The following is a 27,029-nucleotide window of genomic DNA, read 5'->3' on the forward strand; positions in this document are numbered from 1 at the left end:
ACCCGGGAGAACTCTGGTATTTGTCTGCAGGTATTTGAGGTACAGTATGAGGTATTTGTCTTTGGTGGCACAAACTGGGCACAACATATTGTACACTAAAATGGCATATCAGTGGAAAATTAAAATTTTCACTTTGCACTATCCGCTGCGCATTAATTTATAATGAAAAAAGATCTGTGGGAACAAAATGCTCACTACACCCCTTAAAATGCCTTAAGGGGTGTAGTTTCCGAAAAGGGGGACACTACTTGGGTTTGTTTTACTATTTGACCTCAGAGCCCTGCAATTTTGGGCCAATGCTGCGAAAAACATTAAAACAAGCCTCAAATGCGCATTGTGCTCTTCACTCCTGAGGGGGCTCTGCAAATGCGACATGACCCGAATACCATTCCAGTAAAATCTGTGTGCCAAATGGCGCTCCTTCCAATTTGAGCCCTGCCATGTATCCAAACAGCAGTTTAGGGTTACATATAGGGTATTGCCATGCTCTGAAGAAATGGAGTAACAAACTGTGTGGTGTTTTTTCTCCTATTACCCCTTGTGAAAATAAAAAATTGGGAGCTAAAACTACATATTTTTGGAAAAATTAAAATGTTTAATTTTGACTGCCTGATTCTAATAAAATCTATGAAAGACCTTTGGGGTCAAAATGCTCACTCCACCCTTAGATGAATGCCCTGAGGGGTGTAATTTTCAAACTGGAGACACTTTTCTGGGGTTTCCCCTGTACTGGTACCTCAGGGGCTCTGCAAATGCGACATGGCGCTCAAAAACGAATCCAGCCAAATCTGCATGGCAAATAGCGCAATTGCCTTTCTGGGCCCTGCGGTGGGTCCAAAAAGCAGTTTATGACCACATATAGGGTATTGCCATACTCAGGAGAAATTGCTTTACAAATGTTGGGGTGCTTTTTCTTGTGAAAATGAAAACAATTCAACATTTTAGTGGAAAAATGTTGATTTTCAATTTCAAGTCCTAATTCCATTAAATTCAGCTAAAAAAAAATCTGTGGGGTCAAAATGCTCAATATACTCCCTAGATAAATTCCTTGAGGGGTGTAGTTTGCCACATGGGGTCACTTTTGGGGGGGAGTTCCACTTTTTTGGTCCCTCAGGGGCTTTGCAAATGCGATATGGCACCCGATAACCATTCCAACAAAAGCCAAATGGTTCTCCTTCCTTTCTAAGCCCTGCTGTGTGTCCAAACATCAGTTTATTACAACATAGCGGTTATTGCCATGCTCAGAAGAGTTTGCTTTACAAATGTTGGAGTGCTTTTTCTCTTTTATCTATTGTGAAAATAAAAAAAATCTGAGCTAAAACTACTTTTTTTAAAAAAAGAAAAAATGTAGATCATGAACTTCACGGCCAAATTCTAATAAATTCAGCAAAATAAACGGTGGGGTCAAAATGCTTACTATACCCCTAGATAAATTCCTTGAGGGGTCTAGTTTCCCAAATGGGGTCACTTTTGGGGGGTTTCTACTGTTTTGGTCTCTCAGGTGCTTTGCAAATGCGACATGGCTTCCGCAAATCATTCCAGCAAAATTTGAGCTCCAAAAGCAAAATGGCACTCCTTTCCTTCTAAGCCCTGCAGTGTATCCAAACAGCAGTTTATGACCACATATGGTGTATTGCTGTAATTGGAAGAAATTGCTTTTCAAATGTTGGGGTGCTTTTTCTACGTTTTCAAATTTCTACGTTTTATTGGAAAAAAATTAGGTTTACATTTTCACTGCCTAATTCCACAAAATTCACCAAGGAAACGGCAGGGTCAAAATCCTCACTATACCCCTCGATAAATCCTTTGATGGGTGAAGTTTGTCAAATAGTGTCTTTTTGGTTGATGTTTCCACTGTTTTGGCACCACAAGACTTCTTCAAACCTGACATGGTGCCTAAAATATATTCTAATAAAAAAAGGCCACAAAGTCAACAAGGTGCTCCTTTGCTTCTGAGGCCGGTGCTTCAGTCCATTAGCACACTAGGGCCACATGTGGGATATTTCTAAAAACTGCAGAATCTGGGCAATAAATATTGGGTGTGTTTCTCTTTGTAAATCCTTCTGTGTTACAGAAAAAATGGATTAAGATAGATTGTTTTGCAAAAACAAATGAAATTTGTAAATTTCAATTCCACTTTGCTTTAACCCCTTCCCTCTTTGGCCACTTTTGACCTTCAGGACAGAGCCTCATTTTTCAAATCTGACATGTTTCACTTTATGTTGTAATAACTTCAGAATGCTTTTACCTCTCCAAGCGATTCTGAGATTGTTTTCTCTTGACTCTTTGGACTTTATGTTACTGGTAAAATGTGCTCGATACATTCAGTATTTAATTGTAAAAAACACCAAAATGTATGAAAAATTGCAAAAATTAGCATTTTTCTAAATTATAATGTATCTGCTTGTAAGACAGGCTGTTATACCACACAAAATTGTTGCTAATTAACATTCCCCATATGTCTACTTCAGACTGGCATCGTTTTCTGAACATCCTCTTATTTTTCTAGGATATTACAAGGCTTTAGCAGCAATTTCTCACATTTTCAAGAAAATTTCAAAAGGCTATTTTTACAGGGGCCAGTTCAGTTGTGAAGCAGGTTTTTTGCAAAAATTATTGGAAGTAGGCCTTGAAAATGAAAATCTACATTCTTTTAAAGAAAATGTAGGTTTAGCAAACTTTTTCTAATTTTCACAAGGACTATAAAGGAGAAAAAGCACCACAACATTTGTAAAGCAATTTCTTCCGAGTAAAACAATACCCCACATATGGTTATAAACGGCTGTGTGGACACGCAGCAGGGCTTAGAAAGGAAAGAGCACCATTCGGCTTTTGGAGCTCAAATTTAGCAGGAATAGTTTGCAAAGGCCATGTCAAATTTGCAAAGCCCCTGAGGGACCAAAACCATGAAAACGCCAAAAAAGTTACTCCATTTAGAAAACTACACCCTTTGAAGAATCCATCTTGGGGTGTAGTGAGCATTTTAACCCCACAGGGGTTTCATAGATTGTATTAGAATTGGGCAGTGAAGATAAAAACAATCCTTTTTTTTTCAATCAGACGTAGATTTAGCTCAAAATTTTTCATTTTCTCAACAAATAAAGGAAATAAAGAACCCCAACACTTGTAAATCAATTTCTCCCGAGTGCGGCAATACCCCATATGTGGTCATAAACTGCTGTTTGGGCACACGGCAGGGCTCAGAAGGGAAGGAGCGCCATTTTTTTTGGCGTACAGATTTTGCTGGATTGGTTTCTGGGCGCTATGTAGCATTTGCAAAGTCCCTGTGGGACCAAAACTGTGGATCCTCTCAGAAGAGACCCCATTTTGGAAACAACACCCCTCAAGGTATTCACCTAGGGGGGTAGTGAGCGATTTACCGTGCAGGTGTTTGGCATTGGTGTGCACTCGATGTTGCAGAGTGAAAATGGGATTTTTTTTCCATAGATAAGCCAATATGTGGTGCCCAGCTTGTGCCACCATAACAAGACAGCTCTCTAATCATTATGTTGTTTTTTCCCGGTTTTAGAAACACCCTACATGTGGCCCTAATCTTTTGCCTGGACATTCGACCAGGCTCAGGAGTGAGAGAGTACCATGTAAAATTGAGGCCTAATTTGGCGATTTACACAGTATTGGTTCACAATTGCAGAGGCTCTGATGTGAAATTATAAAAGAAACCCCTGAGAATTGACCCTATTTTGGATCTGTACCCCTCAAGGCATTTATTAAGGGGTGTAGTGAGCATTTTCACCCCACAGGTCTTTTCCATAAATGATTGCACTGCGGAAGGTCCAAAGTAAAAATTTAATTATTTCCCTAGATATGCCATTTTAGTGGCAAATATGTCGTGCCCAGCTTGTGGCACTGGAGACACACACCCCAATAATTGTTAAAAGGGTTCTCCTGGGTATGGCGATGCCATATATGTGGAAGTAAACTGCTGTTTGGGCACACTGTAGGGTTCAGAAGGGAGGGAGCGCCATTTGGCTTTTGGAGCGTGGATTTTGCTTGGTAGTAGTTTTGTTTGGAGTCTTACTGGTATTTCAGTTTATAATGTGGAGGTATATGTAAACCGGCAGAGTACATCAGGGGCATAGTCAGGTTGTATAATAATAAGGTAAAAAAAAGAATAAAATAATCCATAGATGTGTGTTAAGCTGTGACACAATCCTTTCTGCACACGCCAGTGTCGCTCTGATAAATGTCCTTCCTTATCCCCCTTTTGGTCCACACTCCGCACATTTGCAGTTTGGGGAATTTTGCTGGAAAAGTGTTGTCCTGGTATAATACGTCGCCCTTGCTTCCAGCAGAGATATTTGAGTCCTCCCCTTCCTGGTTCCCTAATTTTAGTGCCTTGATAATTTGCCTCTTGAAACAGAAGAAATGTTCCCCTCGGGCTGCTTAAATATTTTTATTTCCTGACTTATTGGAGCCTTAACCAATTACATTTTTTCATAGACGTAGTGGTATGATTGCTGTTTTTTTTGCGGGACGAGCTGTAGTTATTATTGGTACCATTTTGGGGCACATGCGAGTTTTTGATCACTTTTTATCTTTTATTTTAGGAGGCAAGGTGACAAAAAAACAGCAATTCCGGCATATTTTTTTAGTTCTTTTTACATAGCGTTCACCGTGCGTTATAAATTACATGTTAACTTTATTCTGCGGGTCTGTCCGATTCCGGTGATACCTAATTTATATCACTTTTTTTATGTTTTACAACTTTTTGCACAATAAAATTACTTTTGTAAAGAGAATGTATTTTTTCTGTCACCATGTTGTGAGAGCCATAACTTTTAAAATTTGTAATAGACAAAGCTGTATGAGGGCTTGTTTTTGCGAGACAAGTTAGGGTATGTGCACACGATAACTGCAAATACGTCTGAAATTACGGAGCTGTTTTCAGGAGAAAACAGCTCCGTAATTTCAGACGTAATTGCATGTACTGGCGTTTTTCCCCGCGTCTTTTACGGACGTAATTTGGAGCTGTTCTTCATTGGAGTCAATGAAAAACGGCTCCAATTATGTCCCAAGAAGTGTCCTGCACTTCTTTGACGAGGCTGTTATTTTACGCGCCGTCTTTTGACAGCGACGCGTAAAAAAGACAGGTCGTTGGCACAGTACATCGGCAAACCCATTGAAATGAATGGGCAGATGTTTGCCGACGTATTGGAGCTGTTTTTTCAGACGTAATTCGAGGCGTAAAACGCCTCCATTACATATGAAAATTGGTCGTGTGAACCCAGCCTTATAGTTTTTATAGGTAACATTTTTGGATACATGCAACTTTTTGTTCACTTTTTATTTTAATTTTTGGAAGACAAAGTGAACAAAAAAACAGCAATTATGGCAGTATTTTTTCGTTTTTATTTTACTGCGTGGGATAAATAACATAATATTTTCATAGTTCAGGTCATTACGGTCGCAGCGATACCAAATATGTATGGCTTTATTATTTTTTTTTCAATAATAAATGACTTGATAAGGGAAAAAAGATGATTTGTGTTTTATTTTATTATTTGAAACTTTTATTGTATTTTTTACAACTTTTATTCTTACTTTTTTTACACTTTCCTTTAGTTCCACTAGGGGACTTGAAGCTCCAACTGTTTGATTGATGTTTTAATACATTGCACTACCTATGTAGTACAATATATTAGAACTGTCAGTTGTTCACTGACAGCAAGCCGATCAGTCTCCACCTCCGGACGAGGCCTAATCGGCTTCCGTAATGGCAGACAGGAGGACATTTTTAGGCCTCCTGTTGGCATAGTAGCAGTCGGCGGCCTTTCTATCAGATGGCATGGCTGCCGATTTGCTACAAACCACTAAGATGTGGCGATCACATTCGATCGCTGCATCTAAGGGGTTAATGGCAGGAATCGGAGCTAGCTCCGGTTCCTGCCGTTACAGTGGGGTGTCCGCTGTAACATACAGCGGACACCCACTGCTGATGACGCCGGCTCAGCTTCTGATGCAGAATCTGAGCCGACGCGATCTTGCCGATGGTACCGGAAGCCTTTAAGGCCCCCGCCTCCGAGCGGGGATAGAAGGCTTCCATTGCTGGCAGACCTGGAGGCCAATATTAGGCCTCCGGTTGCCATAGCATCCACCGGCAACCCATCGATTACGTTGCTGGGGTGCCGGTGGCTAAAAACCCCTCACATGCTGCGATCTCTATTGAACACAGCATCTGAGGGGTTAATCAGCTGGATCGGAGGCTAGCTCCGGTCCTGGCCGTTACATCAGGGTGCCATCTGTAACATACAGCTGGCACCCAGCGTTGATGACGCTGGCTCAGCTCCTGAGCTAGCTCCATCACCATCACGTACAGTGACGTGGGAATGCGCTAAAACACCAGCTCCCATCATGTAACTGTACGTGATTTTGCGGGAAGGGGTTAAAGGGGTTTTCCAGGCCATCAATAGCTGATGGGTCGGGGTCCAACTACCAGGACTATTTTCAAGGGGCCGCAGCACTTGTACCAGTGCTGCCACCCTTTTATTTCTTCTTGCTCACTGTGAATGAATCATCGACACGCACTTAGCGGAGATTCACAGGTATTGCAGCCTTCTTCTCCTATTGAGGCAAATACCAAAAAGTTGGGCGGTTTTTAATCAAAAAAGGTGCCAAAACCCGCTTTAAACAAGCGGCACATTGTTTTTCTGCCTCCCAATGTTTACACTGGAGTTTTAGAGGCTCTAAGATAGGGCATGCCGCATTTTTTCCCCCGCAAGCGGTCGAAAAACGCCCGGAGATAAGAAACCTGCCTCTCATTGAAATGTATGGGGGAGATTTGGGGCATTTTTCAGTGCTGATTCCCACGCGGCTACCACGTTGCCAAAAAACTTGAGTGTGGACTGCTAGTGCACACAGTTTTTTTTTGTGTTGTTTTTGACACGGAAACCGCGTCGAAAACTGTGTGAAGAATTGACCGAAATTGCCTCCCATTGATTTCAATGGTAGGCGGAGAAGTTTTTATTTCGCTCGAGCAGGAAAAACGCTTGCAGGAAAACAAAGTGACATACTCTGTCTTCCCGTGGTTCCGTCTCTGACCTCCCATTAAAATCAATTGGAGGCACAGAATCTTGAGGGACCGGAAGTCTAGTGGTAGTCTTCCTTCATGACGACATGACTCGTCATCATGTGACTGGCCTCGCTGTACAGCGGTACAGGTCACATGACGAAGAGTCATGTCGTCGTGACAGAAGACTACCACTAGACTTCCGGTCCCCCGGCAGCTCTGTAAAAATCTATTAAAATCTCATAACCAGCGCGACGGGGGACCGTAATGTATATTCGCGAGTGTACTTACATACTGCAGTGAGTACACTGCTAATACTTTTTGGTCCCCACATAACCCCTTTAATGTCCCAAAATAATTGAACTCTGCCTGAGCCATTTTAGTATTAAATCGTGCTAATATCTTCAGTTGTCTGTGTTATGTAGTTAGAAAATGTATGTGATGTGTTCTCTTATCTGTGAAAAACAACATAATATTTTAATCTCAACATTATGCATTTCTATAATAAAGATTATATTACTGTTGTTGAATGGTAAAACATCTAGTCATTGTCTGCTACTTAGCAAAAGATTAAAAGGGTTATCTGACTTGTGAACAATTTTTAAACACCTGCACATGTAGTAAAACAAAAAAAGAAGACTGCAACCAATCAGGGGGCTCATCGGTCACGTGCCGTATTCCTGGCATCATGACTCCCATCAGTGAGCGGTGGTGCCAGGAGTAGGACATGTGACCGCTAAAACCAGAGTGTCAGGGCTGGATCACCGGGGAAAGATGAGGCTCGTACCCAGAGAATTCTTTTAACTGTAAATCTTTTAAGCCTTTTTTTCTTACTAAGGCCTCATTCACACGAACGTATTTTTGTCCTCCCGGAAATACTGGCGTAAATACGTGTCCTTGGTCACACGTATTCGACCCGTATTGCACCAGTATTTACGGACCCGTGCCCGTAAATACGGGTCCGGTGTCACCAGTATTTCACCCGTTTTTGCTGCAAAATTGCACTGCACTAATCGGCAGCCCCTTCTCAGTGCAGGATAGAGAGAAGGGACAGCCCTTTCCGCAGTGAAAGTAAAAGAAATTCATACTTACCCGGCCGTTGTCTTGGTGACGCGTCCCTCACTTGACATCCAGTCCGACCTCCCTGGATGACGCGGCAGTCCATGTGACCGCTGCAGCCAGTGATTGGCCTGTGATTAGCTGTAGCGGTCACATGGGATGGGAGGCCGGACTGCTGGAAGAAGAAGAAGAAGAAGATTTCTGGGTAAGTTAACTTTTAATACTATTAACTCCAGCGGTACTCACTGTCCCAGGTGCTGAGAGTTACTGCTGATCAGTTAACTCTTTCACCAATAGAAGTCTATGGGCCCGTGATTACGGGCGTTTTTACGTTTGTGTGCATGGGGCCTAAAACAGTGTATTTTAGTGTTTTGTGCAGCTTTGGAATTTATTTTTATTAAAAATTATTTTTACTTTTTCAGATACAGCTTCTATGTATCCTGAATAAATAGAAGCTTTACAGTACGCTGAAACCAGAATCCGTCAGGTCAGCGGGACTGACGGGTTCGGTGACAGTGGGCATGATCCAGTTAGCTGTAATGACCAGCAGGTTTGTGGACCCACTGGGGTATTCCACCGGATTGGCTTAGGGCCGTCTCTAATGGCGTTGCATAAGCTGCCTCCCCAGTCTCCACACTCAGCAGGCAGCTGGCAGGCAGGTAGCGGATTACTGGATGCAGACTGGTAGTGAATTACTGGATGCTGGCTGGTAGCCGATTACCGGATGCAGGCTGGTAGCGGATTACTGGTTGCAAAGCTGGCAGCGGATTACTGGAAGCAGGCTGGTAGCGGATTACTGGATGCAGACTGGTAGTGGATTACTGGATGCAGGCTGGTAGCGGATTACTGGACAAAGACTGTCAGCGGATAGCAACACGAGGCAAGCTGGTAACGGACAACTGGGTACAGGCTGATAACTGGTAGCGATAGCAGACAGGATCAGGTGCATGCATGAACCTTGCTTAGGTACCTGGGAGATGGTCAATGTGCCTTAATTAGTTCTGGGGAGCAGCAGGGGTGATTTTTTAAATTTGTGCGCGCTTGCCCTTTAAGGGTATGTGCACACACACTAATTACGTCCGTAATTGACGGACGTATTTCGGCCGCAAGTACCGAACCGAACACAGTGCAGGGAGCCGGGCTCCTGGCATCATACTTATGTACGATGCTAGGAGTCCCTGCCTCGCTGCAGGACAACTGTCCCGTACTGTAATCATGTTTTCAGTACGGGACAGTTGTCCTGCAGCGAGGCAGGGACTCCTAGCATCGTACATAAGTATGATGCTAGGAGCCCGGCTCCCTGCACTGTGTTCGATCCGGTACTTGCGGCCGTAATACGTCCGTCAATTACGGACGTAATTAGTGTGTGTGCACATACCCTTAGAGATGGCCGGAACACAGGCGCGCAAACTATAAACACAGTGGCTGCGGGCAGAAGATGTTGGCGGCCTCGTGGGAGGAGAGGCCGTCTAGGAACGTACAGGATCCGGCGGCGGGACTGCTGGCAGCAGCGGGACCTGCCGCCGGCATTACATTAGTGATCACATCTAAGTTATGAACTTAGATGTGATCGATAACAGCTGGATCCCATGTCTCAGAGATACACAGGACGCTCTGTCACCGAACCCGTCAGTCCCGCTGACATAACGGATTCAGGTTTTAGTGCACGATACAGCTTCTATGTATTCAGTATACATAGAATCTGTATCTGAAAAAGTCAAAATTATTTTTAATAAAAATAAATTACAAAGTTGCATAAAACACTAAAATACACTGTTTTAGTGGGGGGGGGGGGGGGTTCAAGATTTACATAGCCTAGAACATAATCCTTTACTCATAACATAATTGTTACTCACAAGGATTACTTGTTTTGCTAGTTCATGTTTGTTTTAGAAAGGGATGAACTTTTTGATTTGTGGTTGTTTTTCCAAATATTAGAAATGCTAAAAATTTGACTTAGGCCTCATGCACTCGACCGTAGCCATGTGCACGGCCGTGATTTTCGGGTCGGCTGGCAGCGGACTGTCATCCGCAAGCCGCCCGCAAATCGCGGGCCATGCACATGGCCGCGGCCATTATTTTAAATGAGCCCGGACCGCAGAAGACGGCCGTAATAAGACATGTACGTTCTTTCTGCGGTGCGGGCTCCGGGCCATGTATGGACCGTAAAAATTACGGTTGTGTGCATGGCCCCATAGAAATGAATGGGGCCGCAATTCTCACGTGGATTTTTGGGGGAAATGCGGCCGCAAAGGCACGTTCGTGTGCATGGGGCCTTAATGAATGCATGGCTTTTTTTTATTCATGACAAAAAATAATTACATTTGTTGTTATTTTCAGGGCTTGTAATTCACTATTTACTACATTAGAGAAGAGTCAAGAAGCCATTGAAATCACAAATGAGGATCACAAAATACAGGTATAGTATTTTGTACTGTAACATTTAAAGGGACACAATCACCAGAACGAACAAAGATGTTTCTTCGTGTATGACAATATAACTGTTCTCAAGCCTATAGATCTGTTTCAATAGTATAGATATATTTATTAAAAGGTGGTCCAGTTCAAAGCTTATTCAATGTATAATGAAACGTTATGTAACTTTTTAATATACTTCATGTTTCCTTACTTCCATTTTTGTTTAAATGCAGAGCCTATGCAGGCTTAATACTTCTCAAAGATGAGTATTTGCTACAATTGTATCCAGTCCAGTCAATACTCTGTCAGCCAGACAGTCATAAATTCTACTTAGGCTGGGTTCACACGACCACATTAACGTCCGTAATGGACGGATGTATTTCGGCCGGAAGTCCCGGACCGAACTCAGTGCAGGGAGCCGGGCTCCTAGCATCACAGTTATGTACGACGCTAGGAGTCCCTGCCTCTCTGCAGGACAACTGTCCCATACTGTAATCATGTTTTCAGTACGGGACAGTAGTTCCACGGAGAGGCAGGGACTCCTAGCATCGTACATCACTATGATGCTAGGAGCCCGGCTCCCTGCACTGAGTTCGGTCCGGTACTTCCGGCCGAAATACGTCCGTCCATTACGGACGTTAATGTGGTCGTGTGAACCCAGCCTTACACTGATGCATTGTACTAAAGAGAGAGATTTGTGTTTGTTTTCAGCTTACAGATGATTGCCTAGACCAGATACCTTGACCCACATTTACTAATGCTGTCTAGTAAACTTAGGCCAGGCAGGCACAAAATGCGCCAAATTTAACTTGATGCAGTAAACGGGGCAGATTCTGTTGGAATTTCAGGAGATAATGAAGAGGGTCTAGAAGAATTTTCTTTTGCAACACCGCTACCGCCAAATTCCTAACCTCCAGCCAAAACTATTGCACCAGGGAGCAGCTACAAAAAATATGGAACAGGTCTCCCCTCTGGTCTCTGCATCGCCAACAATCCGATGGGATCACTTCATTAATATTTTGTGTGTGTGTGCATAGATAACTTTGCTCCCTTCCCAATTTTTTTGATTTTTACATAGTTGTCACTTAAATTTTTAGGATCATCAAACCACTTTTAATATTATACAAAGATAAACCAAGTAAACACAAAAGTCAGTTTTTACATGATACACCATGTTCCAAATTATTATGCACATTGGATTTAAGTGTCATAAACATTTAATTATTAGTTTTTCAATTAAACTCATGGATGGTATTGTGTCTTAGGGCTCTTTGGATCATTTTAATCCATCTCAGACACCTGTGATAATTAGTTTGCCAGGTGTGCCCAATCAAAGGAAAACTACTCAAGAAGGACGTTCCACATTATTAAGCAGGCCACAGGTTTCAAGCAATATGGGACAGAAAAAGGATCTCTCTTCTACCGAAAAGCGTGAAATAGTGCAATACCTTAGACAAGGTATGAAAACATTGGATATTTCAAGAAAACTTAAGCGTGATCATCGTACTGTGAAAAGATTTGTGGCTGATTCAGAGCACAGACGGGTTCGTTCAGATAAAGGCATAATGAGGAAGGTTTCTGCCAGACAAATTAATAGGATTAGGAGAGCAGCTGCTAAAATGCCATTGCAAAGCAGCAAACAGGTATTTGAAGCCGCTGGTGCATCTGGAGTCACGCGAACCGCAAGGTGTAGGATCCTTCAGAGGTGTGCATAAAGCTATTATTTGGCGACCCCTAAACAATGCTCACAAGCAGAAACGGTTGCAGTGGGCTCAGAAATACATGAAGATTAATTTTCAAACCGTGTTGTTTACTGATGAGTGCCGTGCAACCATGGATGGTCCAGATGGATGGAGCAGTGAATGGTTGGTGAATGGCCACCATGTCCCAACAAGGCTGCGACGTCAGCAAGGAGGTGGCGGAGTCATGTTTTGGGCTGGAATCATGGGGAGAGAGCTGGTAGGCCCCTTTAGGGTCCCTGACGGTGTGAAAATGACCTCTGCAAAGTACATGGAGTTTATGACTGACCACTTTCTTCCGTGGTACAAAAAGAAGAACCGTGCCTTCCGTAACAAAATTATCTTCATGCATGACAATGCACCATCTCATGCTGCAAAGAATACCTCTGTGTCATTGGCTGCTATGGGCATAAAAGGAGAGAAGCTCATGGTGTGGCCCCCATGTTCCCCTGACCTCAACCCTATTGAGAACCTTTGGAGCATCCTCAAGCAAAATATCTATGAGGGTGGGAGGCAGTTCACATCAAAACAGAAGCTCTGGGAGGTTATTTGACATCCTGCAAAGATATTCAAGCAGAAACTGTCCAAATACTCACAAATTCGATGGATGCAAGAATTGTGAAGGTGATATCAAAGAAGGGGTCCTATGTTAACATGTAACTTGGCCTGCTAAGTTTTTTTTTGATTGAAAGAGCTTTTGATTTCTGTAAATATGACCTCCTGATGTTGCAAATTCAACAAATTACCATTTTAGTTCTCTTTACAACCTTTAACATGTTTTGATCTCTGTTGTGCATAATAATTTGAAACAGTGCATTTTGAGTTTTTTACTTCTAAAAAAAATCTGTTATCTTTAGGAGATTTGTTCAATAAAATTTGCATTATACTCCAACGGTTGATGGCTTGAAGATTATACTGACTGTCATTTGCATCGACTATTTAGGAAAATCAGCAAAATAACATTTGCATAATAATTTGGAACGCGGTGTAATTTCATTTTTTTAAGGAAAAATGCTGTTCAGCCATACTTGGCCCTACATGAAAAACGAATTGTCCCCTAAATCAACCAGTTAACCAAATTCACATGACAATTGGATTAAATATTACTAGCCACACCCAGGTACGATTACTGCCGGACCTGTTGAAGCAGTCTGGCAATGAGGCTAGAAGGTCTCAAAAAGCAGCACATGATGCCACGTTCTAAAGAGATTCAAATACAGATGCAATACAAGTCTGGAAAGGGTTACAAATCCATTGCTAATGCTCTCCACAAATGGAGAACAGCGGTGAACCTTCCGTGGAGCAGCTGTCTTCCGAAACTTTTACCAAGAGTGCATCGATGACTCATCCAGGAGGTCACAAAATAACCCAGACAAACATCTTAAGAACTGCCGGCCTCACTTGCCTCAAGTAATGACAAAGAACACGATTCTACAATAAGAAAGTCACTGGGAAAAAATGGCATCCATAGGAGAGTTGCAGGGCACAAACCACTGCTGACCAAAAAGAATACAAAAGCTCGATTCGCATTTGCCAAAAAACATCTAGATGACCCTCAAAACATTTTGGATAATATTTTGTGGATTGATGGTGGAACTTTTGGAAGATGTGGGTCTCGTTACATCTGGCGTAAAGCTAACACTGCATTCTACTATAAGAGCATAATACCAACAATCTAACATGGTGGTGGAAGTGTGATGGTCTGGGGCTGCTTTGCGCTCTTTCACAATATCATGAAGGACAATGTACGCCCATCAGTTCGTGACCTAAAGCTCAAGCGCTGTTGGGTTATACAGCAGGACAATGATCTGAAACATACAAGCAAGTCACCCCCTAAATGGTTCAAATGAAACAGAATTAAGGTTTTGGAGTGGCTGAGTCAAAGTCCTGACTTAAATCCCATTGAGATGCTGTGGCAAGACATTAAACGTGCAGTTCATGCTAGAAAACCCTCCAATGTAGCCAAATTAAAACAATTCCACAAAGAGGAGGGGGCCAAAATTTATCCACAGCAATATAAAAGACTCGTCGCAAGTTATCGCAAATGTTTGATTATAGTTGTTACTGCCAAGGGTGGCACAACCAGATATTAGGTTTAGGGGGCAATTACTTTTTCACATGGGTAATATAGGTTTTGAATAAATCTTGTATCCTCAATAAAAAGAGTGAACATTTAAAGAGGCTCTGTCATCAGATTCTCAAATCCCTATCTCCTATTGCATGTAAGATTGCGCTGCAATGTAGATAACAGTAACGTTTGTTTTTTTTTTAAAACGTTCATTTTTGGCCAAGTTATGAGCTATTTTATATATATATATATGCAAATGAGGTTTGAAATGGACAACTGGGCGTGTTTTTATTCGTATGTCCAACTGGGCGTGTATTGTGTTTTTAACTGGGCGTGTTTACTTGTCTTACTAACTGGGCGTTGTGAATAGAAGGGTATGATGCTGACGAATCAGTGATCAATCAGCATCATGCACTCCTCTCCATTCATTTACACAGCAGCATCGTTCTTACTAGAACGATGTGCAGCCACATACACAAGTGTCCTGATAATGGGAAAAAGAAAGAAAAAATCCAGCGCTGTGTTTGATTAAAAAGGATATATCCTTTTTGCCATGATTAAGAGCAACACGTTTGCTCGAAACGCGTAGGCCAAGGTCATCCAGCCCGCTTTATATATACACCTTGAGACTGCGTCTCCGTGCAACTTTTAACCATTTTTTCAATAAAATTGGGAACAATTTTCCTTTTTAATCAAACACAGCGCTGGATTTTTTCTTTCTTTTTCCTGTTATACCCACCGCTGGCCGTAGCGGGGATCCGTGCGAGGTGTCTGGAGACGCAACTACTGGTGAGCTGGAGGTTTCCTCCTTTCTTTACTATGTCCTGATAATGAATACACATGACCTCCAGCCTGGACGTCATGTGTATTCAGAATCCTGACACTTCTGAATCCTTTCTGTGAGATTTCCAGCAAGGGAAACGAAATCTCGTTTACCTCGTAATCTCGCGAGATTTCGCGCGGCTTGCTGAATCTCACAGAAAAGATTCAGAAGTGTCAGGATTCTGAATACACATGACGTCCAGGCTGGAGGTCATGTGTATTCATTATCAGGACACTTGATTAACGTTAATGTCTGTGTATGTGGCTGCACATCGTTCTAGTAAGAACGATGCTGCTGTGTAAATGAATGGAGAGGAGTGCATGATGCTGATTGGTCACTGATTGGTCAGCATCATACACTTCTATTCACAACGCCCAGTTAGTAAAACAAGTAAACAAGCCCAGTTAAAAACACAATACACGCCCAGTTGTCCATTTCAAAGCTCATTTGCATAAATATAAAATAGCTCATAACTTGGCCAAAAATGAACGTTTTTAAAAAAAACAAAAACGTTACTGTTATCTACATTGCAGCGCCGATCACATGCAATAGGAGATAGGGATTTGAGAATCTGGTGACAGAGCCTCTTTAAAAGCCGCATTTCTATGAGATTTTAATTGTCAGAAGTCTAAACACCCAGTTATAGACAAATGCCCAACAATATAGTTTTTGTTTTTTGGAATCCGATTTTAAAAAATATTGTATATATTGTAAATCCATATTAATAATAATTATTGACTTGTGTTTTGCAGTATGTGAATCCTGCTTTTGAAAGTACGATGGGTTATCAAAAGGATGAACTATACGGAAAAGAATTAATTGAAGTGCCTATTAATGAAAAAAAATCTGATTTCTTAGATTCTATTAATTCTTGTATTAAAACGGGAAAGGTAAGACAAAGTAACTAATATCATTAATGAACAAAAATGACATTGGAATGATGGAAGGACTTGTTATTTATGGCAAAGAAAGAAAAATCTTACTATAAATATTAGAATCTTATGCAGCATATTTTACTCTGAGCAGTTGCCTTCTGCATTAATCTTTACACCACTGACTATACAGAAATCTGAGTTAGGAAAAAGTAACTTTCCTGCTATATGATGTGAACTATCAAAGAGATTGCAGGCTGTTTCCATCAGCAGAATCTAGTATTCTGTAGTGTAGGATCTGTACAAGATAAGCACTGCAATGTATTGATTTTGTGGTATGCACATCCAATTATAATGCGTTTCTCCTGTGGTTCCTTTCTTCTAGGAATGGGAAGGTGTTTACTATGCCAAAAACAAAAACGGTGATAATATCCAGCAAAATGTGAAGATAATTCCTGTTTTTGGACATCGAGGGTGAGAAGTGGATTTTTTAGGCTGCTGGAGGAAAGGGACAGCTAGTAAATATATTTAGAAAACTTGGGTTAGCAAGAATATAAGGCAGTCTTTATTTTGTCTCTTTATTCCCTAGAGGTGCAAACCTCTGGTATTTCAAATGAATAGTTCATCTAATAGTTATGTAATAATCTGTATTTTTTTTGAGCTTACATGAAATGGGTAAGGTTTTCTTGAAATTTTGTTTCACAACATGGGAAAATCCACATTCTAGACTAAGGTCTCATTCTGACAGTAGTATTTAGGTTAATATTTTTGTATCAGTATTTGGCAGCCAAAACCATAAGAGGAACCTACACAGAGAAAAAATATAAAGCTAGGGCTACACGGCAACTTTGGCCCCGGCACGGGTCGTGCAGCCAAAGATTGCTGTGTCGCCCTGCCTGCATCGCAGCTAATGAAAGTCAATGTCGCGATGGCGACACGATAGTCACAAGAAATCCGAACCTGCTGGAATTTATGCGACTGTTGTGACGCAGTTGCGGCACTCCGGGAGTCTCAACATGGCCACTTTTACTTTCAATAACTGCGATGCAGGCAGGTCGACACAGAAATCTTTAGTCTTGTGATCCTTGTCGATCAAGTTCAACCTTTTATATCTACAAACCCCAGTTGATCTAGAGGAAGGAAAAAAACACCGGTTTATGTCGTAGATACAATTTTCCATAAAGTAGAAAAAAATTCCTTCCTGATTTCTACTGGCAATCGGACAGATCCCTGGATCAACATTCTACGTTAATACCAGTATCCCTTTGCCACAGGCAAACACAATATTACTGTCCTTTACAAGGTGTCTCAAAAGTAAACCTTAACATAAATGTGGCCTGCTATAGCACTGCCTATGTGTTCTGATTTTTAATCGTTAAAAAATACATATTTTGTCATGATCTGTTAAGATGAACAAAAGTAGATCTATTTATCTGTAAATACTGTCTTTAAATACGGATCCGTAATCATCCGTAACTTATCCGTATATATACGGAAGGGTGTTTGTAAATATGGTCCGTATTGCATCCGTATATACGAATTTGTAAAAGAAACAAAAGAGAGGGAGGCTGCAAATGATGTCATCAACATGTTGCTTAGCAATGCTTCCGTAAATACGGACGATTTACGGATGCACATCCGTAGCCGTCCGTATTTACAGAAGCGCACATAGGCTTCTATGAGGGAGTCTGTGCCGTAATTATGGCCAAGAATAGGATAGCACGGACACCCATCAGTAAAAATACTGAAAGGTGTCTGTGGCCAATAGAAATAAATGGGTCCGTAATTACGGATGAAATATATGGTCGTGTGCGTGGGGCCTTAGCCAAAAATATCTGTAAAAGTTGAATCCCCGCTCTCTTACATGAGTTAACCAACTTCTACGTAAGAGTCCACCACTAACAGGCCAATAATTGTTCCTGTTATTGGCCCCTGTAAACATTTCATCGGTTCACTCGTTTGTCGGCCAATCTCATCTTTTATGCAGCCTATAAAATTATCGTTGTTGGCTGCACGTCTCCCTGTGTATACAGGGGATGTGCTGCCGACAATGTGTAAACTGTATGGGGACTGAATAATCGTATTAGCGACTGTTCGTTTACATACAGTTTGCATTGGCCCATGTAAAAGGGCCTTTAAACTATCGCTGACCACTTGTTATGAGCAGAAGGACGCTTGAAACCTCTATCTTGGAAAGGAATCAAAAGATGTCTGATTTAATTTTTTTCCGAAAAGTACAGTACATCCAAACGGTGTATGACATCACCCTATACATATTAGATAATCAGCAAATCCTCATGAAATTGCCAAGATACGAATAGGTCTTCACCAATTTAGCCATTATTATATGGGGATCTCCATCCAATGTGTCATGAACCGGTAAATCAGATATTACAGCAACAGACAAAGTATGGTCATTATATTTCTTTTACTTAGGGCCTGTTCACATCATCGTTCGCTTTCCGTTCCGGGGGTTCCGTCGGAGGTTTCCGTTTGGTGAACCCCGCAATGGAAAGTAAAAGTGAAACCACAGCTTCCGTTTCAGTCACCATTCATCTCAATAGTGGCAGAAACATCGCTAATGGTTTCCGTTCATCACCATTCCGGCAGGTTTTCCGACGGAATCAATAGCGGAGTCGACCTCGCTGTGGTTTCACTTTCACTTTCCGTTGCGGGGTTCACCCGACGGAAACCTCCGACGGAACCCAGGAAACAGAAAGCCAACGGTGATGTGAACAGGCCCTTACCTATATATTGGCATTTTTCTGTTTTGTTGTGGCGGTTAATTTTTGTAAAAGTGACAAGAGGAAGTGCAGTTATATTGGTTGTTACTTTTGAATTTGTTTATAAGCAATATGGCTACACTTCCTTGTCACTTCACTTAGGCAAACACATCTGCCAGTATAAAAAAAGAAAAATGCCAATATCTCTAAAAGTAATAGAAACCTAATGAACAAACTTTGACTATTGCTCTAAATTCAGATTTATTTACGGCTTAATAGCACGTCCTGGTGCGGGGGGTGCATACGCTGCGGGTGTCAGCTGTGTATTATAGCTGACACCCGGTACGAACGGATAAGAACAGCAATCGCACTGTTCCTGACCATTTAAAACCTTAAGGGCATGGCCACACGTAGTGGATTTCTTCCGCAACTGTCCGCATCAATTCCGCACAGAATCTGCGTTGCAGATTCTGTTGCGGATCTGCCCAAAATGGGCAATAAATTGATGCGGACTAGCCACTGCGTATTGAGGTGAAGTACTTCCCTTCTCTCTATCAGTGCAGGATAGAGAGAAGGGACAGCACTTTCCCTAGTGAAAGTAAAAGAATTTCATACTTACCGGCCGTTGTCTTGGTGAGGCGTCCCTCTTTCGGCATCCAGCCCGACCTCCCTGGATGACGCGGCAGTCCATGTGACCGCTGCAGCCTGTGATTGACTGAAACGTCATCCTGGGAAGCCGGACTGGAGGAAGAAGCAGGGAGTTCTCGGTAAGTATGAACTTCTATTTTTTTTACAGGTTGCTGTATATTGTGATCGGTAGTCACTGTCCAGGGTGCAGAAACAGTTACTGCCGATCGCTTAACTCTTTCAGCACCCTGGACAGTGACTATTTACTGACGTCGCCTAGCAACGCTCCCGTAATTACGGGTGCACATACCTAGTCACCCGTAATTATGGGTGCACACACGTAGTCACCCGTAATTATGGGTGCACACACGTAGTCACCCGTAATTACGGGAGCCCCATTGACTTCCTCAGTCTGGCTGTAGACCTAGAAATACACATAGGTCCAGCCAGAATGAAGAAATGTTCTGTTAAAAAACCAATACGCTCCGCAGCACACATAACATCTACATTACATCTGCGGACTTCATTGCGGAATTTTGAATCTCCATTGAAGTCAACCAGTCCGCCACACGTCCGCAACAACCATTGTATGCTGCGGACACCAAATTCTGCACCGCAGCCTATGCTCCGCAGCGGAATTGTCAGCAACGTGCAAACGAACCCAACCACAAAGCTGTGGAAGGCAATGGAGAAACGGGTCCGCTGCGGATTTCCGCTGCGGAGTGTCCGCAGCGGAATTCCAGAGCAAATCCGCTACGTGTGGCCATGCCCTAAATGCTGTGGTCAATCGCGACTGCAGCGTCTGAGGCGTTAAAAAAAAGGGGGGTGCCAGTAGTGGGGTGCCGATGGCTGTCATGGCAGCCCAGGGGCCTAATAAAATCCGCCAGGTCTGCCTTCACTCTGCCTCTCCCAGCCCTTAACAAAAACCTGTAAAAATTACAATATTCAGCAATACATTAGCATTGCAGTGTATTGTACCAGCGATCTAACGATCAAGTACAAGCCCCCTAGGGGGATTAATTAAATGTGTGAAAAAATGTTTAATAAAGTTTTTAGTAGTAAAAAAAAAATTAAAAGTTCAAAAAACCCGCCTTTTCCCATTTTTCCTCTAAAGTAATGTAAAAAAAATTCAAAATTGGTATCACTTTTGAGTGAAAATGTTCCACAAGCTGTCCATAGACATCCAATAGCAGGTTGGTCAAAAAATTATTCTGGAACCACTGTCGCGCCACAACTAGGTCCCAGGTTTGCCTGTCACAGGACCAGACAATAACATAATAAATAAATAAAATACTGTCATTTGACCCTTTATAGATATGATAGGTGATAGATAGATAGATAGATAGATAGATAGATAGATAGATAGATAGATAGATAGATAGATAGATAGATAGATAGATAGATAGATAGATAGATAGATAGACAGACTGACTGACTGTGTAAATGTATACGCTTTACAGCTATTGTGTCCAAATTTAAAGCAAAGTCTCTTTTTACAGTAAGATCAGACACTATGTGTCTATTAGCCGGCCGTGTAATGACAACAATAAGGTAAGATTCTTTTTATACAGATACACATTTTTCTCTCCATTATTGTTTAGGATGTCAAGGACTAATTGTTGACGTTTGTTTTCAGGTAGAAAAACAGTGTGAACGAGTTCAGGCTGAGTCCCAAACAGGTTTGTTTTTCTGGTAATAAGATTAAAATGTTTTCTATCATCACAATTTTTATAACTGAGTGGAATACACAATATTGCTCCTCGACTGTGTGCGATCATCATCTCACAGATTTATTTCTCAGCTAAAGGGTGCTGCAATATCATAGACAAAAAATGTATAATAGGTCAAAAATCTAAAAAAAAAAATACAGAGCTCAGAATTACTGGGTCAAATTTTATAGAAATCTTAGATGCTCCTTGCAAGTTTCACAATGCTTTAGATAGTACCCCATCCCCAATTTGTGTTTTATGGGAAGGAAAATATAGATTTTTTTAATTAAAATGTAGAATTCACCTTTAGGGTATGTGCACACACAAAATAAAAAACGTCTCAAAATACAGAGCTGTTTTCAAGGGAAAACAGCTCCTGATTTTCAGACGTTTTTTAATCAAAGTTGCGTTTTTAACGGCCGTTATTGGAGCTGTTTTCCTATAGAGTCTATAAAAAACAGCTCCAAAAATGGCTGAAGAAGTGACATGCACTTCTTTTTCGCGGCCGTTTTTTTACGTAAAAAACACCCCGTTGGAACAGAACGCCGTTTTTCCCATTGAAATCAATGGTCAGATGTTTGGAGGCGTTCTGCTTTCGATTTTATCAGCCATTTTTCGGGACGTTTACGGCCCGAAAAACGGATGAAAACACTTTGTTTGAACATACCCTTAAAGGATAACTAAACGTTCAAAAAACTTTTGACATGTCATGTTGACATGTCAGAAGTTTTGATCGGTGGGGGTCCAAGCACTGAGACCTCCACCGATCAATAAAACAAAGTGGCATGGGCACTCAGGTGAGCGCTGAGCCGCTTCATTTCTGACCGGCTTTTCTCGGAAAGCCGAGCAGTTGGTGTACGGCGTATAGACTTTCTATTGAGCCCGTACACCACTTCATTGGTTTTAGTTTAGTTTAGTTACCTTTTAAGTTCAGAGCAGCCCAGGAGAAAGCAGGAAGTAGAATTTAAAGGATAAGAAAAATAAGTGGTGCAGAGTTGTCTCGAAATATTTGCAGTCACTAATTATGACTATGGAAAGAATCATGAAAACATTTTTATCTTTTTCTTTATATAAATTCAATAAAGTATGTATTGCATAAATAATCCAAACCTATCTGTCCTCAAGTTCACCCTGTGCTTGGTAGATACATTCGGCATGCACATTTGAAGAGTGCCCATGAATGTATGTGCTAGACATATGCAACTGTATACATATATATGCCATTATACTATATACCCAATTGTATACATTTATTTGCTGGATCCACCAGTATTGAAAAGTATTGTCGACTACACTTTTCAAGACCGTAAAAAAAAATAGGATACCAATGTATATCAGCCAAACATATACAAAAATACACTCTCCTAGCATAGGCGTACCACGTTAGACGTATACAACAGTAGCACTTTCAGATGTACACATCGAGCATAGAGCCCAAGTGTGAACAGCCTAGTGTGTGAAAACATTTTTGTTAGGTTATAAAAAATTAGAACGTTTCCCTATTGATATGTTTGTGGCCAAATTTACAACTTTGTCATTGTTACTGATTCACTACTATGTAGAGTGCTAAAGAGATGGCGCAAACTGGTGTAGGCACTCAACAAATATAGTTTAGTACAATGCTGGCTCTGAACTTATGGAATTGCTTAAAGTGAATGCCCACCCTTAAATACCTTTTATTTTATTTTTTTACTTTAGATAGGTTCAAAATATAGATTGATTTCTGAATATGTCTTTATAGCGGTCAGAGCTTCATTTTTCTGATGAAGAGCACCAAATGCCTTCCATACACGTTCTGGCTGCCTGCAACTGCCACTAGGGGGAGCTTACTGCATACTATTATACATTAACCTAAGTAATAACACAGTATGCAGTAAGCTCCTGAACTCCCCCTAGTGGTGGCCGTAAATAACTAGAATGTTGTGTTTTAAATCTATGTCAATGGAGGGAATTTTGGACCTAAAAATTACATGATGGTAAAAGCTGGAGATTCTCTTTAAAGTGTAGCCAATCCAAACTTCTGACATGTCACTATGACATGTCAAAAGTTTGTTGAACGTTTAGCTATTCTTTAAGGTTTCAAAAGGTAGCAAGGACTGTCTGAATATCACCATGTTTGGTTTAGGCTACATTCACACGTTGCGTATTTTGCTTGGGGAAAAACGCAAGAAATTTGTAGGATTCTATTCATTTTTCGGTGCGGTTTTTCCGTTTTGATGCGTTTTTCGGCGCGTTTTCATGCTGCGGATTTTGGTGAGATTTTCCGCTGAACTAGACCAATTCTAGATTCTGCAGATTCTAAAGAACGCACCACAGGTCAATTTCAGTCCCGAAAAATACTGCAGCGTCTACATGAGATTTCCTGGAATCTCATTGACTACGCTGGTACGGTATTACACTGCGGATTTGCTGCACGTAATACGCATCATGTGCATTGACCCTTAGGCTGGATTCACACGACCATGTTACGTCGGTAAAGGACGGAACGTATTTCGGCCGCAAGTCCCGGACCGAACACACTGCAGGGAGCCGGGCTCCTAGCATCATAGTTATGTAAGACGCTAGGAGTCCCTGCCTCTGCGTGGAACTACTGTCCCGTACTGTAATCATGTTTTCAGTACGGGACAGTTGTCCTGCAGAGAGGCAGGGACTCCTAGTGTCGTACATAACTATGATGCTAGGAGCCCGGCTCCCTGCAGTGTGTTCGGTCCGGGACTTGCGGCCGAAATACGTTCCATCCTTTACCGACGTAACATGGTCGTGTGGACCCAGCCTTAGAGATCCAACCATTTTCTGATTTGTTTCCTCTTCAAAGTTCTCTAGAACTCCTGCTGTTCATCATCAGTGAGGCTTTCATTAGTAAATCATTAGTATGCTTCTTTTACCCAAATATTTCACGTATTAATCTGAAGCAATTCAGGAAGTGTACCCATGGGAGAAATCAAATTCCAATTAGGGTAAGTTCAGGTGTAGTGGAAAAAATTCACCGCAGATTTAGTCACTAATCTGCGGCGACTTTGCAGCAAAACCCGCATGGGATGCATTTTGCTGTGAATTGTGATGCAGACGATGCATATTACATGCGGATTTGCAGCGTGTATTTGGGTTTGGCAAAACCGCAGCATAATACAGTACCAGCATAGTCAATGAGATTCCAGGAAATTTCATATACATGCTGCGGTATTTTTCTGCACGTAAATTGACCAGCGGTGCAGAATTTAAAATCCGCAATTTATCTTGCGTTTCCGCTTGCGAATTATATATGCTCAGTGCTGAGGAAAATCGCACCAAAATCCGCAGCATGAAAACACGCCAAAAAATGCATCAAAACGTAAAAATCACTCTGAAAAATGCACGATCAGGTGCGGTTTTTACCTGCGAATTTGCTGCGATTTTGGTGCGTATTTTCCGCAACAAAATATGCAACGTGTGCATGTAGCCTATGGGGGTGAAATCTGCGGCTTTTCCTCAAGAAAATTAGCAATTTGAGGATTTGATAAAATCCACTACAAGCTCCTATTTCCGCACAAAATTTTGGGATTTTTGAAAACTCCATCCACATGTATAGTACTGTAAATTGTCGCAGATTTGCGGTGCAAAATGCGCCAAGTCTGAACGATGCCTTACAGTACCTGCTTTCTGTGAATGGAACAAAACTTGAGGTGTTTCTCTTTTCATTGGTAATAATATGTATTCTGTAATAAACAGTGTCACAGAATATGGCCTAATTCACACGACCGTAGTGGTTTTGCGGGCTTTGACTTTTCCTCAGTTTCTGAAGCCCGGATTCGCGCCCCCCACATGGATGCAGTAAAATCACTGTCGTGTGCATGTTCACATAGAAATGAATAGGTCCGTGTGCTATCCACAAAATTGCTACGGTCATTTGCATGAGGCCTTTAAAATGTAATGAATGTTATGCATAGTACACTATGGTCTGTGGTGCTTCTCAGATTCTGATACATATATAAACTTTGGAAAGTGGTTTACATCTTTAAGGGTATGCCCAGACGTGGCGGAGTTCTGCATACTCTGTCCACATCAATGGCGCACAGAATCTGCGTTGCAGATTCTGTTGCGGCTTTGCCTAAAATGGGCATTAAATTGATGCGGACTAGCCGTTGCGTATTCAGGTGAAAGTACTTCCCTTCTCTCTATCAGTGCAGGATAGAGAGAAGGGACAGCACTTTCCCTAGTAAAAGTAAAAGAAATTCATACTTACCCGGCCGTTGTCTTGGTGACGCGTCCCTCTCTTGACATCCAGCCCGACCTCCCTGGATGACGCGGCAATCCATGTGACCGCTGCAGCCTGTGAGTGGCTGCAGCCGTCACTTAGACTGAAACGTCATCCTGGGAAACCGGACTGGAGGAAGAAGCAGGGAGTTCTCGGTAAGTATGAACTTCTATTTTTTTTTACAGGTTGATGTATATTGTGATCGGAAGTCACTGTCCAGGGTGCTGAAACAGTTACTGCCGATCGCTTAACTCTTTCAGCACCCTGGACAGTGACTATTTACTGACGTCGCCTGGCAACGCTCCCGTAATTACGGGTGCACACACGTAGTCACCCGTAATTATGGGAGCCCCATTGACTTCCTCAGTCTGGCTGTAGACCTAGAAATACATAGGTCCAGCCAAAATGAAGAACTATCGTGTTTGTAAAACAAATACGCTATGCAACACACATAACATCTGTGGACTTCATTGCGGAATTTTGACTCTCCATTGAAGTCAATGGAGAAATTCCGCAATGTGTCCGCTACACGTCCGCAACAGTCAGTGTATGCTGCGGACACCAAATTCCGCACCGCAGCCTATGCTACGCAGCGGAATTGTCCGCAACGTGTAAACGAACCCAACTAAAAAGCTGTCTGGCCATGACCTTAGAATGTCAATTTGCACTGGTTTGCTAGTCTGTGACTAGTAAGGCCTCATGCACACTACCGTCGGCCGTTGATGACAGTCCCGTCACACACGGATGGCTTCTGTGTGCAGCCCGTTGTTTCACAGACCAAATTCAATGCAAAGGCCGAGACTGTTCCGTCAAAAACGGGCAGGAGTAGGACCTGCACTACTTTTGACGGAACGGCTGCACGGTTCCGTTAAAACAACAGAAGTGTGCATGGCACGATTGAAATTAATGGGTTCAGGGTGCTATCCGTGCCAAAAATGGATAGCACCCTGAAGGAAAAAACTGAAGTGGGCATGAGGCCTAATAGGGATTTATAGATCTGTCTTGAATACACTTTAAATGTTGTATTTGTGTAAGCTGATAATAAAAGCCTTTAGTAGGAGTGAAATAAACATTTGTTACTCTTTCCACAGATATCCAGAGCTGCAGACACAAGGACAGGCGGAAAGGTTCCTTAGATGTAAGGTCAACCACCTCCCGAGGAAGTGATGGTATGCAGTCCTCTAAACAACCGGGAAAAAAGAAACTTGAACCCTTTTTATCAATAAAAATCGTATTGCTTTTCACTTGAGTTTGTAGATCCATTAACTCTAACTATGCTGTATCCGTGTGACAATTTATAATTTGGCCAAATATAACGTGATTCTATGTCTGTTAATTTTAATTTAAGGAGTAGTGCATTATCCACAATATAATACTGAACAATGAAAAATAGTATGAAATAACTATCAACTAATCGAAATAGTCTTGAGTATTCTGATAAACCTGTAATCTTTTACTGCAGATTACAACATAAAAGCAAACATGCTTTTGGTGCGGAGGGTTCTTTATTTCCTAAGGGTGGTTTTACATGGGCAGATTTAATGGCCATTAACGATCAACGATAATAACGTGTCGATCATCGGCGATCGCTCATTTGCTCCATTTACATGGATTCCATTTCCTGAGTATGGGAATAAATTATTTTTAATATGATCGCAGCTGTTTACATGTTTACCTGTTTACATGGAGAGATGTGCTACCGACAAATTAAAATATATATTTTTTTGGGA

The 27,029-nt window shown here is 41.8% G+C and overlaps 1 protein-coding gene across 4 annotated transcripts in view; it reads left to right on the top strand.

The window, feature by feature from the left end:
• PDE8A (phosphodiesterase 8A) overlaps positions 1-27,029 on the top strand; it is a 322,954-nt gene that overhangs the window by 260,063 nt on the left and 35,862 nt on the right. For all 4 annotated transcript variants that reach the window (XM_075858062.1, XM_075858060.1, XM_075858061.1 and 1 more), the window contains exons 7-12: positions 10,427-10,505; positions 15,887-16,024; positions 16,392-16,480; positions 20,856-20,907; positions 20,993-21,035; positions 26,391-26,468. In XM_075858062.1, coding sequence (XP_075714177.1) covers positions 10,427-10,505; positions 15,887-16,024; positions 16,392-16,480; positions 20,856-20,907; positions 20,993-21,035; positions 26,391-26,468 — 479 coding nt within the window. The remainder of the gene's footprint in view (positions 1-10,426; positions 10,506-15,886; positions 16,025-16,391; positions 16,481-20,855; positions 20,908-20,992; positions 21,036-26,390; positions 26,469-27,029) is intronic.

The sequence above is a fragment of the Rhinoderma darwinii genome, chromosome 3 (genome assembly GCF_050947455.1).
Source record: "Rhinoderma darwinii isolate aRhiDar2 chromosome 3, aRhiDar2.hap1, whole genome shotgun sequence".
In the NCBI taxonomy this organism is placed as follows: domain Eukaryota; kingdom Metazoa; phylum Chordata; class Amphibia; order Anura; family Rhinodermatidae; genus Rhinoderma; species Rhinoderma darwinii.